Consider the following 20,195-nt stretch of genomic DNA (forward strand, 5'->3'; position numbering starts at 1 on the left):
CGCAATAGTAGTAGTGGTAGTACTCCACCACATTTAGCTAGTCTACCTGCAGCTCTCGCTCATCCTACAGTCACAGCAAGTCCATCTATCTCCGGAGAAGTTTCTTCTTCTGGAGATTTGATTGATGAGAGTCAAATTGAAGAAGAAGAAGAAGAGGAAGAACAGAGATGGATGGAAAACGGATCTCCTCTTCCTCTTACGAACAAAGGAGTGTCATCCGTGTATAATAAGCCGGTGAGTTCACTTCACTCTGATGAGCGACGAGGCGTCTCATCGTCAAGTATAGGGAGAAGACAGGTGTTCTCTCCCCGCCTTTCTGACGTCGATTCGTCTAGGTATGATATGAACATGGCAGGGATGAATGGTGGTATAGACAACAATAGAAAAACCCCTACTGTTACAGAAGAAGAGGTGGAGTCAGTTGAAGCTGCGGCACTTACAGCTGCATTTACAGCTGCTTTAGATGAACAAGAGAACAAGGCAAAGACAGCCCGCCCTAGACTGAATGAAGAGGAGGAGAAGAGGAAGAAGCGACAGGTGAATAATCCTGACCTTTCTGAGCCTGCAGACGACGAACCATCGCAGGCAACACACACACATGAGCAGGATGTGAGCGCAACCAGACCAGCATCTGGCTTGTCGGGGGGGCGAGAGAAGGAAGCGAAGGCAAGTATACCGGAAGAAAGGAGAGGAGATAGAGATGAAGGAAGTTGGACAGCTGGTGGACTACCCAGTCGGGAAGATGTGAGTAACACTCTGCCAAGGGAAATGGGCTCTCAGGATGGAAGAGAAGGAAACAAGAGTCCTGCTCTTCTTCATCATATCGATAATTGCCCTCTTTCTCTCCGGTCCGTGGTGTCGCCGATAGACGAGGGGGAAGAGGAAAAGAAACCTTCAGAGAAAGTGAGAACGACTAGTGAAGAACAAGAGAAGGTTATTCAGCCAAGGAGACGGTGGTTTTTTCGTGATTCGTTCCGGAGGTTTGGAGAGCCAAGTAGCACTAGTACTGATACTACTTCTCCTACTACCACACAGTTAAAATTATCGCATTCTCAGCCAAGTGGCCGACGCCTCAGTGAAACTTCCGAGGTCGTAGAAGGCCTTGACGATCATCGCGTTCGTTCTAGACAAGGGCATAGATCATTTCCTGACACCAGGGACTTGCTAGCATATCAGGAGAAAAACGATCATGTAGACAAAGAAAAAGAGAAGAATTCTCGACTACGCAGTTACTCATCTGTTGAACGGAGCGGACGAGGCAGCAGCAAGGGTCATCTTCTTCAGAATTCCCTAGAGGCCTTATCCGATGATGATGGTAGCAATAGTCGCAAAACGTCACCCCAATCAAAAGCGAGACAAGCTCTCTGCGGTGGTGACCCGGCAGCAGAGGATGACGCCGCCGAATTCGATGGTGCAGGTGTATGCTCGGCCTTCTGGCGTAAGAAAGCACACGGAGAGCCGTCACCGGAAAAAGAACACCTGATCTCCGGAGATAGCGAGTTGAATGATCACGAATACATTACGCGGAACTGTCCTGTAGACGTAGGTAGTGCTTCTTCTTTGCCTATCTCCAGTGAAGTGTCAAGTAGACATTCTAACTCCCAACCATTGATACCAGCACCGCTAGCTACAACGGTAGAACGTGAGGATGCCGCGGTCGGAAACGTCTGTACAGCCGTGACTGCTTCTGCTAGAGATGGTATGAAATCTACTAGTTCACTTGCGACAGAGGGCTCACACGGACCAAATAAGACACCGGAAGACAATCCTGCTGTAACTCCCGAGAATGAAGGAGAGGGCCGTAGTAGCAGCTCTCAGCCAGTAAGTAGACGGAGAGATGGATGCCGCGCCATTGAGGGGGAAAAAAAGGCTAGTGAGTTGTCTAGTGTAGAGAAGGGACTTGAGAAGACATCAAGAAGACATCTGCTTTCCCGGTTATTATGGCGAAGAGAGGTTTGGACACCCAATCCATCTCAATTGTCGCCTCCTCCTCAGCCTGAAATACGCCCGTCATCATCTTTTTTCTCATGGTCTCCGGTCGTAGTTGCCCCTTCATCATCATCATCATCGACAGCGGCTACAGTTGACGGGACAGCAGAAGAGAGCTCTGGCTGTCAATCTGCACCGCCGGATTCTAGGCTGACTTCCTGTCCAGCAGTTAGGTCAGCTTCGTGCTCCGTTTTGAAGGATTGTGAAGTTCCCTCAGCTCCTTCGTCACCGCCACATGCGGCAGAAGGGCAGGAGGTATACCCGGGGAGGCATAGGAAAGTTAGCTCATGTGGCAGCTTGGCTAAACGCGTGGATTGTACGAAAGAGCTTCACTCGGATTCTGCCGGCGGGCTTCATGAAGAACCCTTCAAGTGTGATAGTCAGAATCCGAGTTGTGAGACAGGTGCGAATTCCCCATCTTACTTTCTCTGTGAAGAAGCCGATCCCGGTCAAGCTCCTGCCGGGAGTGTGGCTGTAGAGACAGCTGATCCCGTTTCCCGGGGGTTGAGTCAATCAAGCCGACCCGAGAGCACTCCGCTACCAAGGAGGACCGACAGGTTTCCAGATCAATGTGAGTGCGATGCGCCAAGAAGTGACGGCAATGACGCTAATCAAGGTAATGTAGCAGAAGACGAAAGGACAGCAAGATGCAGTCCCCTCACCTCCAGTAGATCATCTTCAGTAGACCCAGCCCACCTCCGAACACAGGAGAGTTTCCGGAGTCTCGATGAGGGAGCTGGGGGAGATAAACATCATACCGAAACGGAGACATAACGTTCTGTGAGAAACATGCCAAGTCAGCAGCATGTATCGCTCTCGATCTGCACTGGTGTGCGATCCACGATTGTTCTTCTGTTTGATGATAGCATTTGAAGCAGTATCATGACCGGCGGCGACCCCGACCCGTCCCGTGTGAAGGTCTCGGATCCTGCCGTAGCGTTTTTTGTTGATAGACATATTTGCAGGTGTGAGCCTGACGTCATGGCTGTCCACTAGCATCTAAAATTCTGTGAATTTCCTGCGAGCATCACACCCGTGGCTGAGCGCAGCAACGTGGTGACTGGTACATCCTCCGAACTAAAATGGGGGCATCCTGCTGCACGGCTTGTTTTAGAAGACCAGCCGGAGAGGGTGTTCAGTATCAGTAAAGTTTCGCCGGCTCACCGGTGTATCCTGTGACGCTTCTTTGTAGCTGGTATGACTAGTCTCGGGAGTGATGGATTGAGCTCGGCTGCACGGCAAGGAGACACGTGGTGTCTCCTAGCGGTGGAACCGAGCTTAATTCAGGACCGGCAGAAGTGCATCGACCTCTGCGGACTGTTTTTCTTTCGAGGCCAATAGTCCTGGTCAGCTATGGTCACCAGGAAAAGCATTCTAACGTCGATGGATCCCTGCTGTTACGAAACGTGGTTTTGAATGCCGTTCGCAGGTTTCCTGCCCTCTGGTATGCGTTTTGTTCAGTAGCTAGCCCCAACCACCCGAACAGTAAAAAGCTGTGCTTCGGTTTGGGGAGACGTAAGCCGAAGTCTAGGCAGGGAGCTGAGCAGAATCCGCGTTGCTCAGGTCTCGTATTATGTGTGAGTAAGAACGATGTGAATTCATACGCTGGAGGTTCACGCATGTCAGCTTTCTTTCATACTGCACTGTAGGGGGAGGCTACAGTTGACATCACTCTCGGCTCCTGTGAAATCAGTTCGTGTATGTCTCGTCTTGACAAAGGCGACGCCTCGCAAAGAAAAGCGGAAGTATCACACGTTACTTGAATGAAGTTCTGGGCCAACGCACCTGGGCGCATAAACGGCCTGTATGTTGATGCGCCCCCTAGCTACCGCCCGTCTGCTGCCGTTGCCCGGACACTAACACGATTAGAAACACGAGGCGCATTTCTCACCAGCTAGAATGGCAGCCTCAGCCCACTTTCGTCCGCAGACAGCTTCTAGGGCCCCTGAAGCGCATTGCTGTTTGAGCTCTCGCATCAAGTCCAGCCGTCACAGCGAGACAAACGACTGTCTACGCAGCACAACTGTAGTAGCCATGTGACGACCATAAAACCGCGGGCGTCTCTGAGTGGGCGGGTCTCCAATCCGGGGTATGTCCGTTCTGTAAACTCTGATGAACTGGTGAAGAGCCTCTGCGACTGTGCAAGGTATCGGGTCGACCAAACCCGTCTCTGCCTCCCACTGAAACATGTGGAAACACCTATATTCGACAACTTGGATGCCGGAGCATTGCCTGAGTATAGCCGCGACGTCAGCAGCGCTTCTATCGTAGACGATTGACGGCTTGCACTCCGGGCTGTCTTCCATTTCGGAACGATCTTCTACCAGCCGGAGAACACGAACTTTAGCTTGGACATGACGCGTGACTTCTCCGATCTCGGAAGCCCTCCACCCGGGGTGCTGATTGCAAGGAAATATTCGTAGCTGGACGCCGACGACGTTGCTGTCACTCAGAGCCTTGAGGTCGGAGACTCCGTGTAGATTGCGGAGTTTTCCACAATCTTCAACACATCCAACTGCATAGTGAAGAGATACAACCAGCTGCTTGATGTTGCGAAGCGAGTCCAAGAACCAGGAATTCGTCTCAGTTCTCTGTGGATGAATGGGGTCGGACAAGACAAGTGTTGGTACTGAGGCATCCTTGAATCCCAGGCTGTGCGCGTAGAACTTGACGGCATCCGCATGTGCCAGACTCGCCCGGCAAGACAGCGTCAGGACTCTCCTTTCACCCTGCTCTGACCACGTGAATGCAGCTTCCTCCCAGTCGGGTCTGCCTACCCAAGTGTCCAACCAGCCCGATCTCTGACCGAAGATAGCGAGGTCAGTTTCATTGGTGGAAAGAACAGGATGCCCGGTGGGAGAAAACGTGATGCAGCACGAGAGGACGCCCTCGAAGGAGAACTGAGCATTTGGGCAAACCCGAGCGGCATACGCGCACATCTTCGTAATCGTCCGAAGAGAGTCGGCAGGACACCGAACGGCACTGAAACACCAGTCTCTGACGCTTGCGAGAACGAAGGGCGAGCCAGTGTGTTGGTTTGTTGCAATGTCCCAAGCTTCTTCGTCACTGCTGGACAGATAGGCACAGCGCGTTGTCAGACGTGAAGGCGCGCAGTTGAAGGCTGCTAGACTGCGCAGCAGATCGATTAGTTGCTGTGGATAATACATATTCCATGTCAAGTCAGAAAGGCAGGGCATCGCTTTTATCAGTTCTTCTGCGTCCTCTACTGCGGCATCCCACATGAGGACCTCGCACCTGGGGAATCGACAATCAGCTAGAAGGCCATATCTTTGGGAGAATCCACTTTCTTGCGAAGCTTTCCGGTAAAAGTGCGGCAAGTGATTCCACACCCGCAACTGTCGTAAGCACGGAAATTCACACGAGAGCGCTTCCCCTTCCAGACCACTAAGAGCAATTTCATCTATAATGTCTAGTGTTTGCAGTGAGCCCGCGGCGATCGTAAGCAGAGTCTTGAAGCTGCGGATAGCATACATCCCGGCAACAGCGTGATCTCGCAAGCGCAGGGTGGCATGCTTGAGGCCGACGTGATGCGGGTCAAGACGCTGGATGGTCTTGAAAAAGTTCAGTGATTCGCCCTCTTGCTTTGCTTCCGTGTGAATGTGGTTCGACGTTTCCCCCCGGTGCTTTATTCTTGTCTTCCAAGGACGCGCCATCTCTCTTGCGTATTCCCACTGAGCTGGAAATACTAGAGCAGTCTGGTGGCTCAAGGTATACTTCCCGGCAATGGTCCCAGAAAGGATTCTTCTGAACCCTTGACAGACAAGCCGAAGATTGGGTAGCTCATTGAGAAAGAGGAAAGGAGTCACAAGCAAAAGCATAGTTTCACTGACGAATTCCATTGTTACAAGTCGTGACCGTGAAGAGAAGCCAAGCTGAACCTGTGTCGGCGCATGCGATAAGCGCTACACAACTGCAGACGAAAAACAAATTGCGCCGCTTCGTGCTATCGCGTCACTCCGTTGCGGGGATAGCCCTGCTCGAGGGTAGCGAGACTGGGAGTGAGCTTCCGACTTTTAGACGGAGTGCACATTACGAAACGGGACTGAGCACAGAAGATAGAGTTCGGAACACAGAAGAATCCAGAGTGAAGACTAATTTTGGCGAAAGAGAAGCTAGCACTTAAGGATGGAACCAATTTCACCTGTTAGTTCCGAGCCAAAAGGGATCGCGCGTGCGCAGGCCGCGCCGTGAACGCGGGGGAACAGGCGAAAATATAGCAGTGTCTGCGGCTTTCTGCAGGCACTTCCACAGAGTCAATGCAGCTGGTGTGACACTAGGTCCGAAGCCAATCTCGTATGCCCTCCAAAGACCTCACCTATCCGGAACTACCCATGTTGAGAGCAGAAGAGAAAAAATACCGCCTTACCGCAAATGCAGGGCCAACACAAAAGCTCATTTGCCGTGCACTACAAAATCGAAGACCTCAAGCGAGCTCTCAGGCACGATTGCAGTTCAGTTTGTAGGGTATTGAGTTCATCAGGACGGTAAGAATCGACCATGAACAGCTTTAGACCCCTCCCGGTCACGTCGCGGTCTCAGACGCGCTGCCCCGATGCAGTGAAGTATCGTAGTTTTACCATCTCTTGTACAAAGAGACAACTGTTAGCTTTTGTGAACCCTTGGCTTCTCCCCGCTGCTCACTCTGTTCCTCTGAGACACGTCCTGGAAGCTGGCCAGCTCGCCGATGCGCACAAGCTTCAGACCGCCCGTTCCCGCGGGCGGCTGTTGTCTCGCCGGTGCCGCCACCTGAGATGCAAGGGAAGCTATGTTCCATGGTAAGGGTGGACAGGTTGCAGGGAGTGGCACCAGGGTAGAACGCGGCTTTTTCGCTCGTTGTCGGGTCGCTGTAAGCAGTTTCGGACCAAGCGGGATAGTCAGCGCCGGCTTCTGACCGGTTGCGCGTGAAGGCGTCGCCTGTCTCGTTAGCTCTGACTCCTCATGAGACTCCGCTTTATCAGAAGTTGGATAGCGATCGCATTCCAGGCCTGTCTTAGACCCGGCAACAGACTTAAGAGGGCTGGATGCGTGGGGACTCGAGTCAGAGCTGCTCCTCTCGGTTTCTCTGGCTGTCTCACTCCCACTGATGACGAGGCTAGATGCCGCCTCACTACTCATGCCCGAATTGAGACGGACACAGGTCTCCTCCACCGAGTTTTCCGAAGCTCCCCGGACGCCACCAGGCTGCACGACCCCGCTTGTTTCGAGAGAAATGAGCGGCAGGTGGCACTGCCTCGCATCATCTCGTCCCTCGAGCCGAAGCTTCTCTATGCACCTTTGGGAAGAGTTTGTCCTCACCGAAGAGGCGCTGGAGCTCCCTGTGGAAGAGCCCTTTCTCTGCTTCTTAGGGGTCTTCCTCGATTGGACCTCCCGAGTAGAGGTGCCAGAGGGTGCTGTACCCGTAGCTGCCACCTCTGCCACGAATTCTCCTGCGGCCTCTGGTCGACGGTCCATTTCTTTTGCTGCTCGCCGAGCCTCCAAGAGCCGGGTCAGAATAGGTTTAGTTTTACACATCCCCGTCATCGACTGCCAAATTTCTTGGGCTGCCTCGAAGAGGTGGCCGTACTTGGCAGCTCGTTCTTCTGTTGGGTAGATTCGTCGCCAGCCTCCCAAATGCGAATCTTCCCATTCTGTCCTGCTCTTGGCCAGCTCATTCATCATCTGCTTCCGATCCTGGAGCCTTTCATCTCTCGTCTGTTTAGGCACTGCCATCCGCCGCCGCTCGGCTTGTATGCGTTGCTGCGCGTGGTACCTGCGAAGCCACCGAACAGCGGAGTCAGAGACACGAACTGCAAGCCCAAAACGAAGGGTAGCCTGGAGGCCTGCACAGTACGTCCAGGACGCTGGGAACCCGAGGAAAAAGAAGACTGCCGCCGCGGTGTACCCTCAAAGGTCAGCAGGCCCGGAGTGTCGTCTCCTGTGCTGCCTCCCCCGCTTTTTTTTGCTCCCGGGAGAAGCTATGGTTGGGAGCGTCCGGGTCCTTACGTTCGTGGTGTGCTATCTTGTGTGTGAGGGGCCCGAGCACAGTCGCAGGCCGGGGCTACAAGTAGTCGCGAGAAAAACAGAGGACGTCTGCTTACCTTCGCCGGTTTTCGGAGGACACACCCAGGAGGACCAGTGCGTCGCGTATGACCCTGAACTTGACTAGGAAGTCGAGTTCACTGTCAGTGCTGAATGACGGCGAGTGATTTACCTGAGAAACAAGCACAGGAAGATAAACAGGACACACTTGCTCGCCACCGTCGCACTTACACACACAGAGAGACCTGAGGACCAGTTCCTTCCGAATGAGGAGTTAGAATCACTGCCTTTCTAACGCCGCCTTGACAACCAAACACAAGTCCGCAGACGGTGAAGCTGCGTTGCCAGTGTCTTTCTACACAGCGACACGCTTGTCTCGGTTTTCTCATGGCATCCCAGACAGTATTGACTGTCACTCCCATGAGGATACATGGCCAACCATGTATGTTCATGGGGGTGCAACGGAGCTGCCGTCAGGCCAGGTGAGCGGAGTCGCTGTCAGTAGATCGGACTAAGATAGTGAGTACATGAAAGGAACGCAGTCAGTCTGACCTGTGCTGGTATACCAACCCATAGACGCTCAGGTTGATGTTTCCGGCCCCGTTACTGGCAATACACAACAGTATCCTTACTTCAATGAGCCAAGGCGTGAGCTTGTGGTCAATCATTATGTCGATTCCAAGGACCTCGAAGCACATGGAGTTGCTGAGATCTTCTCCTTTGCAAGAGCCGTATATGTGTGCAAGGGAGGGTTGTATCGCAATAATAGTCTTGCACAAACATTCGTCGATTTCTCGACAGAGGGCGTCTACGTCATGGCCCTGACACACAAACAGAATCGGCTCTCAACTCAGCCTCCACGGACGGTATACCCTGCATGGTGGACACCGTGGCGCTTCGCTATGTACTTGTCCCCCAGGTTCACTCGTGCCACGAACCGTACCCCCCCCCATCTCGTACGACGCTGGATGACTCGGAATCCGTCCTCGAGAACGTCTCTCCATGCCTTACTACTGTAGGCCCTGTCCGGTCAAGTTGTATTCAGTAAGTGCTCGTCGCAGGACGTCAGGGTCTGCTCTCCTGCATTCTGTAGACCTAGTATACTGTTGCCCGAAAAGTTGCCTCTCCCATGGGTGACACCTGTGGTCGCTGCGACGTCCAAGAACATTTGTTGTGGTGCCTTAACCGTGATAAACAAGCAGGGCACCAAGACCTCTGAAGGATCTGAAGTGTGCACGGGTTCAGATTCCTCCGTCGACACGCCGTGGACTTTCCTACTGACTTGTGGACAGATCGAGAATAACCACGGAACAGATTTCTTTCAGCTGCAGCAACTGAGGCACCTCGCAATGGGGCAGGTTCTATACGATGACACGCAGAGAAACTCGGTCTCAGCAGCATGCTGATCACATTCCTATTTCCCGTTGAAAGGGTCAGACGTTCGTTTATGGCGCTTGGCACGTTCCCGTCGCTTGGGAAATCGTCAGTCTTGATGGGACCGGTTTCTTTCCGAGAGACGGTATACGCTACTGACTTCACGGGCGTGTTCACACCTTTGCGAATGTGGCCTAGTGAAAACAGGGACGTGTCCACTTTCCACATTAGCTTACTTCTTGTCTCAGGCGGTCGAGCACATGAAAGAGACTCCTCTTATGGCCTTTAGAGGGGTTCGATGGATCACGGTTTGGTGTGAAGTTCGAAGATGATTTGTTGATTGCGTAGTTTGTGAGATGCATGGTCTTATCTCCCAAGTTTTTCCCTGTTGGCTTGGCATACTTGCTTGTGGCGAAACGCACGAGCCCGTCCTGGTGGACAAACAACTGAAAATTTCCACGCAGAGGACACAATAATGCTCTCGTGGGTCTGGAGAAGATGCGAGGCGGTTGGGACTGATACTGCGCCTTAACTGTGCTGCCACTGAACCTGCACGCGTAGCGGCGCCGGAGCAGGCAGGCTTATGCGCGAATAAGTGCTTCGTCACTGAATAACGGCAATAGTCACGCCGGTCCGTCGGTCCGCCCGTTCTGCCCGATGCTGCCAGTTCAGCAGAAATCGTCATTGCGATGTAACCCGTTTGGCCGTATCCGCTGGGGGCGGGGCTGTCCGAGACACTTGCTTCAGCATTCGCAGTGCGCGAACCGACAGATGGAGCCACTGCTTGTGTTCTGGTGCGCCGGTGTAGAATGACTGACCCGTAGAGGATTGCACCCCGCGAGTAAAACGTAGATGCGGAGATCGAATTTGAGTCCGTCTATCAGAAAGGGCTTGTGAAGGTATCGCTGTGCGACCAAATGTTCAAGGGGGTCAATATCTTCAATGTTTCTTGTCAGGAATATACCCCTGCCTTGGCTGCTCGCATCGGGTTTGATAATGAAGGTCTTCCGTCTCTTGGAAGTGAACTGGCACCGGAAGTCTGCCAGGTCTGGAAACAAGGTCAGGTATACGGGCCCTGCGGTTCTCCAGGCATGGCTCTTCCAACGGAGCTTTAGTGTGGTCTGGTTTCGCGGTGACTAAGAAGGACAGAAGCACCGCCAAGGCCATTTCTTTCAGCTTTCTCTCGAGGAGATTTCTGACACTTCGAAACTGCGACACGCCAAAACCGCTTCTGGATATGGCGGGCCGGCAGTGAGGCTGCAAGAACATCCAAAAGCAGCTTCCCAAATAGGGCAATTCCTCCGTGCTTTCTGGCGCGCAGTACCTGCCGGAAGAGACCATGTGTGCGGAAAGAACTTGTACTCCTTTGGGTAGTACGCTTTCATACGCAGAAGGTTTCTTGCGAGGTAATTTTTTCTGTGAGCTCCCGCAGCACACGCGAAGTAATCGGACGTGACCAGCCCTCGACGGCTCCGTGAGGGAAACCGATCGAATAGTTGTCATCTTGCCGGGTCTCCATCGAGCGAGTAGGACAAGGGACCGAGCTACACACGAGCAGGTCCCCACTTGCGCTAAGAATGGCCCCCCCCCGATGAAGGACACGAGTTTGAGAAACCTTGCATTTGTAGCTTACAACTGTCTCCTGTCTGCATGAAGCCGCTGGCACAGAATTGCTTAGTTTCGGCAAAAAACTGTGTGCTGATCACTCGAAGGGACTCCGCCCTAGAAGGTCTGGTTGCGTGCTAGGTATGCCGAAACCGAGAACCCCTCTGCTTCGCTTATTACCGTGAGATGGCATTCGTTCCTACGAAGTGGTTGATCTTTTGGTAGGGGCGCATCTTCGACAGACGCTCCGCGCTAACCGCGGAGTCCGACCAGCAGATATCCTGAGGAGGGGGCGAACATTCAAGCGAGAAGCACTTTATTGACCAGCTGGAGAGAAGCCTTTTCATACGCTGTGCCGAGACCTAAAATGGGGCTTTTTCAGCCTTCGACCCCGTTTCCCGTGCATTCCACACACCCTGAACAAGCGCCCCGCAAGAGCCACTCTGGAACCGCCTAAGCAGATCAGCGTCGCCGGACGCACCCAGTCACCTTCCTCGTCCTGGGTTTGGACCCAGTTTGATAAACTTGCACAGACCTTGGCAACTATGCTGTACTTAGTCAGCCCAAGGTAGTATACGACTCTATCCTTTTTTCTTTTCGTTGACCTTGAGTTTGTTTCAGGTTCGTGTGACGTCCCTGATGCCGTCGAGACTGTCGATGTGGTTTCTGAGAGCTGTCGTGAAGGCGAGGCCAGGGCGTCCCGCGTGCAGGGGCCCTCTGAGCCGCTTGGGCTCGGCTCCGACGCCGCTCTGTCACTGTCTCCTGCCTCATCGGCGCCTGGACACGCGACAGATATCAGTGACCTCTTGGCAACTTTACCAGGCCTCAACTGATCAGGTTGAATGAGGCTGTCAAGGTCCTGGCCAAGAGCAGCCGGGTTCCGCTTGCTCAAGCTTTTGGTTTCCGGGTAGTGACCTCTGAGGTTTATGGAATTCTCTAAGAGCATATGAAGTCGTGCTCAGACCAGTCCAGCCCCAGTTGAGCCTGGGGCTGATTAGACAGCTGGACACAAGAGGCATGCCGTTGACTCCTTCAGCTTACAGTTTTTGTGTAGAAAGGAGGCTGAAGCAGAGATTTATCGTTCGCGGACTCATGTGAAGGTGGAATCCCTAGAAGTAGGTCGAAAACTGCGCCGTTCCCCGTATCTCTCGCGGCAAGCACGCCTACCGGACTGTGTCGACCAAGGCGGCTTGCATGCCGAAGAGGTGTCCGTTTTCTCTAGCGACTGTGGGATGCGCGCAGCTTACATGCTGACGACTGGTGTTTGGGCTCATTTGACAATTCCATTGTTCATCATCTTCCTCCAATCCCGTTGTGGGCGGCTTTGATGGGCCCTTCGCTCCCTGACAGCCCCAGTGCCCCTCCCGAAGCTTTGCAGCAGTAGCTGCTGGGGCTGGTCAGGGCCGAGCACACTGATTTCTCTCAAGCTGAGGAGATATTGTACTTTTCAGAGTATCAGCACTTCGTCATTAGGAAACTGCCCGGGGCGACCCCATGTCTTCGGCGGAGAACACATCTTGGCTCCTCTCTTCGTAGCCGGAAAGCCACGAGCTCCAGCGCCGAAGAACAGATGTGCCCCTGCGTCTGAATCCTTTCTGCAGCGACGCGCGATCGACAAATGGCTGCTGACGGTAGTAGCTCATTACTTTCGCCGTAACGGTATGGGTTCCTGAGCCGATGCCAGGTGGCTGGCTGCAAGGTCTCAAACTGACACATGCTGAAACCAGTTGTGCTTCGCACGGGAGCGGACAGACCCAGTCGGGACTGTGGGGTCCGTCCGCTACTAGACTGGGGCCGTAGGGAAGACATTCTTTCACTCGCATTTTTCTTTAGAGCGTCAAACCCTAAACTTTACCACTGAAGGCGTGGCGCGAGTCTCACTGGTTGGGGGCTTACGAAATGGAGAGCTGGGCTCTTCTCACTTTATATATATAAAAACATCCGGAAAAGTTCTCGGGCAATATGTTGTGGGGCCGAAAAGTTGCAACCACAATTAACGGTAAGCGTCGCTTCGTCCAGATCGCACCAGAACCTCTCCTCTGAGAGGTCCACAGCAAAAAGGCGGGAAGCGCTTAGAGCAATTCCCTTTCCCAGGAAGCTACCAGCTGGAAGGACTGTCCTGCAGCGGGATCACTTCGTCGTGCCGGTGCAGAAACCAAGAGATTTGCAGCCTGTGTTCCCTACATCCCCTGGGAATTCCATGTCCGGTGTCCGATATGCGACCGTTTTGCCAGTACGCCGTTGCCGACCGCGTGCAAATGCAGATTTGCGTTCAGACGTGAAGCCGGTAGTCCGCTTCGTGTCCTGGTGTAGTCCTCCCCGCTTTTCACATTACTGGTCGGTTCTCATCTTCAACAGAATGGAGACCGAAACCGAACTTTATTCCCATTGCAGAGTATGTTTTTTTTGATGCATTTCGGGTGACTACATCAGGTCCCCTGGGCACACTGACGCCATCAGACGCGCTCAGCGCGGCGCTGGCGGGTACCACGTCCGAACGCTCGGTGCGCTACAGCACCTATCCAAGCTGTCGGTCTAGATTGTCTCAGGAGACGGTTCAGGCACTTCTGCTCTCCTCGGGCCGCGCAAGGCCTGCGGGCTTAGAGCAGCACGGTCGCTCGTACCGGGTTACATCCCCGGCAGTACTTCCAGTCAGCGTGAAAACATGAATGTATGTTCGGCTGGTGTAACGTCTGAGGTCTTCTCTGTTGCACACTTTCGGCTGTCCATTAAGAGCTGGTCTGGACCGAAGACGCCAGTCTCTCAGCCCATGGACAAACGGTTCCGATGAACGCAATCTCACGGCACGCTGCACACCTGCCAGGCTCTATTTGCGCGTCTCGCAATGGAGGACACCACTAGTGTGGCACAGCCCCTGGACGACCCGCTGGAGGAGCAAGCCTCTGAACACCAAAGCCAGGTGGCCGACACGCCACTGGAGAAGTCACAAACGCGAGCACGTGGGGGAACGAAAAGGCGCAGACGGGTTAAACGCCAGCCCGCTCTGTTTCATGGACGGCACATGGGAGGACTGGAGAAATCTATGCTGAAGCAGTGCGAAGTCGTGTCAAGTTGTGTCCGACCAGAAGTTCTCGAGAACCTGCTGGTAGACAGTGCGATAGTAACAGACGGCGCAGCTGGAGCGAGCTGCGCCGGACCGGCAGTGAGCCTCAGCGATGCGGAACCGAGCCACGAGACGGATCCCGAGGGGGGAGTACCCCAACCGCCTCCCAGAGAACCGGAGGCAGGAGCACAGATGGAGAAAGCAGGACACGTAGCTTTGCGGAACTGTGAGGTCAGGCTGCCATATTCTGACACCGTTGTCAATCTCGTCGCGAGAGAGAAAAGGGACGTGTTCCTATCTTCAAGGCGCTCTTTTCTCGAGACGCTTTCCAGCTCCAGCCAGTCTTTCTTCGAAGAATTCGCGCCTCAGTCATGTCTTCGGGATGCTCTGGCTCGCATACACCACTGGCGTCGGAAGAAGCCTGTGGCTCTTGCCGAAATCCGAGGTCAACTTCTGCGCGAGCTCGCCGTCCGTGTGAGGCTCCTTGCCGGTGTCGAAGTCGACCCTTTTGACCCGACCGTCGGTGAGGCCATCTACAATGATGAGGCTCGCCAGGAAGCACGGGAGGCACTTGCAGGTCATCGAGAAGTGCAGAGACTGCTCAAAGCTTACGGCAGCTTACTACAGTTCGATCATAATCGCCTTCTTGCGTCGTCTCAGTGGTGGCGATTTCAGAAGGGGACCAGCACGGACGAGCACGCCCCGTTACAGCTTACGTTCTATCCTTTTTCAACAGCTCTCCAAGTCATACCTAAGCTTCGTCGCCTCCACTGTCTCCGGCCTCCACTCCGGCAGCCCAAGATTCAGCCACACTTGAAAGTCACTGTCGATGTTATGCATGTTTGCCTCACTGATCATTATCTTTTCGGAAAAGAAGATATTCTGGCGCAAGAATTGCTGCGACTGTACGAGGTGTATTGTTACCTTGTAAACTACCAGAGCGGGGAACAGCTGACCGCACGGCTGCGAAGCGCCATCCACTACAGTGACGAAGTCCGGCAGCACTTGTGCGTCAACTGCCCTCTCGCACTGTATGCCATTGCGAGAGGCGAGGGACCTACTGAAGAAATGACACAAGAACTCGGCCGTGCAAGGCGAACTCTCTCCGAATGGCGCCGGACTTATCCCCAGGTATGGGAGCGACTTTCGACAGCAAAAAGATCACTCGGACAATACCTGTCCCGCAGTCGAAGACCGCCACCTAGTAGAGGCTGTCAATAGTTTGGAAGCTATTCCGGTCATCAGAATCGACAGTCACTTTCTGTAGTAACTGCATTGTCTCCAGTGCATCGCCGACAAGAAAGCATACGGCACAACTCGACTAGCTGGTGTGTCGCCTGACATGCAAAATCGATGACAGGACTCAACGCGGTCTCGAGTGCAAAGGGCACAGCCCCGGCCTTCTATCCTCACAGGGATCTGTTTCTATGATTGGTGCTTCTACGTCTCTCTGTATGAGTATTCTCGAAGCTATGAAGTGTCGCAGTTGAGCAGCCAGGGAGCATCGGTCAGTCGGCGGGCTCGCAGTCATGCAGGCAAATCCTTGGCAGAAGAGCTCTTGGGACACGATACACACCTCTATCGGCTTTCGAGTCAGATAGCACTGTTGTAGGTCTCTCGTTCTGTCCTGGCCCGCCGTCCTCCGCAGCGGTGGCAGACTTGGGTACAGCACTTGCAGCATCGGCGCCAGCTGAGGCTGCAGCGGGATGGCCAAGCTCTTCTGTTCAGTAAGTGCGAAGCAGAAGTCGAGGCCAAGTGGAAGGAGATTCTCGAAGTCCGGAGGAGGAATGGCTTTCAACAGACGGACCTGCAGATGAATATTGCCCTTATTCAGTAAGTCCTCGGCGCGTGACGCACGAGTTCAAACGCGTGCTCCTTCTAAAGATCTGTGCGTTGCGTATAATAGGGAAGACTACTTTCGCCTTCCACGCATTCTGAGTGACACAGGCTGCATCAACATTGTGCAGCGCCGCAGTGGCTAAAAATCCGTGGTGAACACTAGCCCCGCAACCGTCTTTTCATCTCAGGAGGAAAGAAGGCACGCAGCCAGCGGTCTCTCAAACATGGACCCTGTGGGCGCGGTCACGAGGTCCCTGAGCCGAGTGCACTCAGACAGGGCCTGGGTCTACTGCGTCGGAAAGTGTAAAAGAGCTTTCACGCAGGCAGTCTCATCGGATATGGTGCACTGAATTCTCTCGCGTCAGCATCGGCGAATTTTCTGCGGGCCTCCCATGCCTCCACCGCTGTTGATGTGTTTGCTTCCTCTCTGCTCGCGGGCCTCTTTCAGAACAAATGCGGACGAGGACACGGCGATGATACAGCATGAGATCTTGGCCGAAGCCGAAGAGCTATTTTTCTATCATGTGGACACTACAGATGCAGACTTGGAGAGCACTGCCAGTAGAAGGCGGCTTCTTGGGGAAGGTGAATCAGATCGAAGACGCGAGTGGAGGTTCGATTTGAAGGAGCTTGTGGAGGCGATTTCATTCAAGTTTGCAAAGAGACGACCACCAGGGCAATCACTGAAGCGTCTATTGTTGAGCCAGGCAAAGGGGCATTCTGAAGACGACCAGGTAGGGATCCGCAGCGTCCGCGAATATTTTTGTGTCCCTGAAGGGACGCAGGCGGAAAGCAAGCCGAAATCGGCTCAAGCGGCGTACTTCAGACCGGGACGATATGTGCCCTAGCGTAAACAGTCCCGCGGTCGACAGCCAGGAGGGTCAAGGCCGAGCGACAACGAGGCGCGTGCACCGCGTGTCGGCTCTCTGGAAGAACGGCGAACAAAGGACGTACTTCTCCAGATATATCAGCGAGCTCGACAGGTCGGGCAGCTTCGTGCTTCGGAGCGACCGTAGTTCCCCGCCTTCTGTCACTCTGGCAGAAAGGTTGCTTTTCTCGAAAAAAAACAGTAGCGACAAAAAGCCGTGACTTGCAGATTCGCACGGTCCACTGCTTGGAGAACATCGCTCTCAGTACTTTAGGTCATTTTCAGTGACTGCTGCGACGCCTTTCTGTTATATTCAGAGCCCTCTCCCGCCTACTGAACAATTTCGGCGGCTGGTGGCATCCTCCCTCATATGTTCTTTATCTTGCAAAATCAATGGCCAGATGCTCTTTAGGCGCGCTCACATTCCCCTCCGCATTCCGTCGTTTTCCTCGTCAGTCGATCATCTCTTGCCAACTTGGGAAAGGGAAGCCGGAGCCACCGCGACAAACCATCCTGGAGCTCATCACTCAGTCGAACCGGATGTGGACCGTGCAGAGCACTCTTTCGCAATCGATCTAGCAGAGAGTTTCAGTGATCTGGTTTTCCATATCGAGCTGCAGCACGCCGGTAGGTTCTTCGCGGCGCCGACACATGCTGGAGTGAGTGCCCGAGAAGATGGATAGCAAATGGCCTGAATTGTCTCTTCACTGAGTCTCTACGGCGCCGATGTATTGAATCCGTCCTGTCGGCGGCCACGACCCAAGCGGCAGACAGCAAGGAATGTCCCTCCGCTAACCAGCTTTTTGCCAACGCGTTCAAGTTTCGGAAGCTCACTATTAAGTAGCTCAGACGAGTACTCTTCGTTTGTCCGCAGTATCAGAACTTGACGAGATCTGAAGTAATGAAGTCAAACAATCTCGTATCCTTCGGGGCATAACATGAAAAAAATGATGTATGCGTGCGTATGCACGAAGCTCCTGCATAGAACAGAATCAACCAAACACTCATAAAACGTGGTACACCTGCCACGGATGTTTTGAAAGACTTCCAAGCAACCTACTGAATCGATTTTGTCTCCTGCAGTCTCCTCGTGCACACCAATGGCGGTCCAGCCTAGTGTTGTCATACTGGCGCATCTACAGCTGGCAGCTCCGTGCAAGCGCTTGCGTTTCGCATTCGATACATGGAGTCCGCGCAGCACATCCCGTCGAACGTTTTGCGCAAGCTCAGTTCTCTACGAGCAGCTACGTGCGACGTGCTCTCCCCCCCTGGCAGGCTCTCAGATACCATTCCAAACCACTGCGTCCGTCCCGATTTCTCCGGAGCTTTGCTATTCCACTCGCCCTCCGCCGACCCAGTCAACCGCTGAATCCAGGGACAGCACCTCCGGAGGCGACGGACAATTCTCCAGTGCTGGGGTTCTATCCTCGCCTGTGACTATCTATGTTGACGTCCCCTTTGCCTCCGTGTCGCAAGCTAATTCCCGTCGTCCATCAGGCCAGCCTCCTGTTTCCCCGGCTGTGACACTGGAGTCTCTTGTCAAGCCGAAACCTGGAGAACCCGGGCGCCTTTCCAGCAGAGCTCCAACTGGTTCCGTGCAGGACAGCTGGGACAGCCACGTCCCGCCCTCGCGCTCAAGCTCTCGCGGGAAGATCCCGATCAACAAGCTCTTTGGCCCCTTTTCGCGGCGAGGCAGCTTCCTTTTGCAAGAAACCGAACTGCGACTTGCGGCTCCTGAGTGGGACCAGGAAGCTGCAGAGGCTGCCAAAGCGGAGGCCAGCGCTGCTGCGGCGGCACTAGCTCTTGAGGTGGAAGAGGAGGCCTTTCATGCTGCTGCCATGGTCACAGCCGCTGCAGAGGCGGCGCGAGAGATGGAGCACACGCCCAGGAGGTGGTTGCCGTGGCGAAGGAAACCACACGAACATGATGGAAGTGGAGGACATCGGGTGACTGTGACTTTGAAAGCGACGGCACCCCCGAAGAAACACCACGATCCACCCAATACAAGCTCATGTGCGGCACCAGCGCCGTCACACACAAAAGCAGAGAAGACTACACAGGAGGCGGGCTCCAAGCAAATAAGTACCGCAGATATGTCCGGTCAGCCAGATCTCAGCCCTCCCTCTATACAGGAGACTTCAGGGAAGTCGCGACAGAAGAAAAAGGATAAGAGGAAAGGGGGACACCCTGGAGCTGCGGAAGAGCCGGCTCCAACGCCGCTTGGCACTGCTTCTCCACAGCCTTTCGAAAGTGATCGCCGAGATTCTCCGCCGGCGTTCTCTGCGGATCCGCTTCACTCGTCTGCACCTGAAGATGATCCTTTCATTCCCTCCTGCGCAGCCCCTCCGCCAGTGAGTGGAAACGAACGAGGAAAGCAGCTTGACAATGCTCTTTCTTCGCTCTCTCACCCTCTTCCGCGGCCGGTATTCAGCCTAGCCGGCGAGGACCCGTCCTTGCCTTCGAGGTCACAACGCCCCAGAGTACTTGCCTACTCCGCTGGGGGGGAACCGGTTTCCCCTACACCAGTCGTAGTGCCCAGATCACGGAGGCCGCAGCCGGGCAGTTGGGAAGGTCCTCAAACCTCAGGGCAAACGTCAGCACAGCACGGAGATTTGTGTTCCGCCTCCCTCGGTTCGCGTGGGCGGAGGAGGCGCTCTTGGGGTTGCGGCTCCATGTGGAGTGGCGCTGGAAATGACGACTGCCTTCCGCCTTTCCCGTTACCCGACTGGAGCTCGCCTCCGCCCGGAGGCGAAGCACCCAGGCCGAGTCACTTTACTGGATCTCCAGTTGTCTTTCACGAGGAGAGCCAGCCTGATGCTTTAGATCGAAAACAGGTAAAAAGATATCCGAGTGACGCTGGCTGTTCACCGGAGCACCTAGGTGCAAAGGGCTCCCGCAGTGGATTCGGTTATCTGCACTGGCTGCCGGCTGTGGTGCTCACATGTTGGACTCAGTCCACTGTACTTGTTCGGACCGACAACTCCAACAGAAGGAGACATCGCCGGCTTCTTCTGCACCAGTTGGGCATTCAGATTGTGTCCTTTTTCGCCTACGCAGGATGGGGACAGAACTCATCTTGTTCCTGCACGGCCTCATCGTCTGATGAGTTTTTCTCGAGCTGCAAGCAAAGACGAAAGCGTAGCAGCGAGTTCAAGTAAAATACAACTCAGCCGTCTCTTCTCCCGGACGAGCGATGGCGCCAGCTCCACATTGTCAAAAAGTCGTTCTGCTGATCCACTGCGGAGAGCTCGAAGTTTCTCAAGAAAGAGGGGCAGAAGCAAGACTCCTGTCACGCCCACCGGTGCCACCGAGGGGGGCGAACTCGCCGTGACGGTGGAGCCAGACTCAGGGTACGGGAGCTTCCGAAGAAAATGCGTCAGCGTGAGGCATCACACCAGAGCTAGTCGTTGGTACTAG

At 54.2% G+C, this 20,195-nt stretch overlaps 2 protein-coding genes across 2 annotated transcripts in view; one reads left to right on the plus strand and one right to left on the minus strand.

Annotated features, from left to right (window-relative positions):
- Positions 1-6,612: 6,612 nt before the first annotated feature.
- CSUI_004238 (tubulin-tyrosine ligase family protein) lies at positions 6,613-11,288 on the minus strand (the record flags this gene model as incomplete). Its single annotated transcript, XM_068064431.1, has 7 exons — positions 11,188-11,288; positions 10,727-10,818; positions 10,221-10,450; positions 9,639-9,848; positions 8,661-8,849; positions 8,088-8,200; positions 6,613-7,759 (listed from the first exon to the last, which is right to left on the minus strand). The coding sequence occupies exons 1-7, from the start codon at positions 11,238-11,240 to the stop codon at positions 6,613-6,615; spliced, it is 2,034 nt and encodes a 677-aa protein (XP_067923588.1). The 5' UTR covers positions 11,241-11,288.
- A 2,564-nt stretch (positions 11,289-13,852) lies between these two features.
- CSUI_004239 (uncharacterized protein) overlaps positions 13,853-20,195 on the plus strand; it is a gene marked incomplete at both ends in the record, with an annotated part of 15,359 nt that continues 9,016 nt past the window's right edge. The window contains 6 exons of the mRNA XM_068064432.1: positions 13,853-15,202; positions 15,720-15,904; positions 16,359-16,644; positions 17,096-17,405; positions 18,054-19,612; positions 19,836-19,932. Coding sequence (XP_067923589.1) covers positions 13,853-15,202; positions 15,720-15,904; positions 16,359-16,644; positions 17,096-17,405; positions 18,054-19,612; positions 19,836-19,932 — 3,787 coding nt within the window. The remainder of the gene's footprint in view (positions 15,203-15,719; positions 15,905-16,358; positions 16,645-17,095; positions 17,406-18,053; positions 19,613-19,835; positions 19,933-20,195) is intronic.

The sequence above is a fragment of the Cystoisospora suis genome (assembly GCF_002600585.1).
Source record: "Cystoisospora suis strain Wien I chromosome Unknown contig_1950, whole genome shotgun sequence".
Lineage (NCBI taxonomy): Eukaryota > Apicomplexa > Conoidasida > Eucoccidiorida > Sarcocystidae > Cystoisospora > Cystoisospora suis.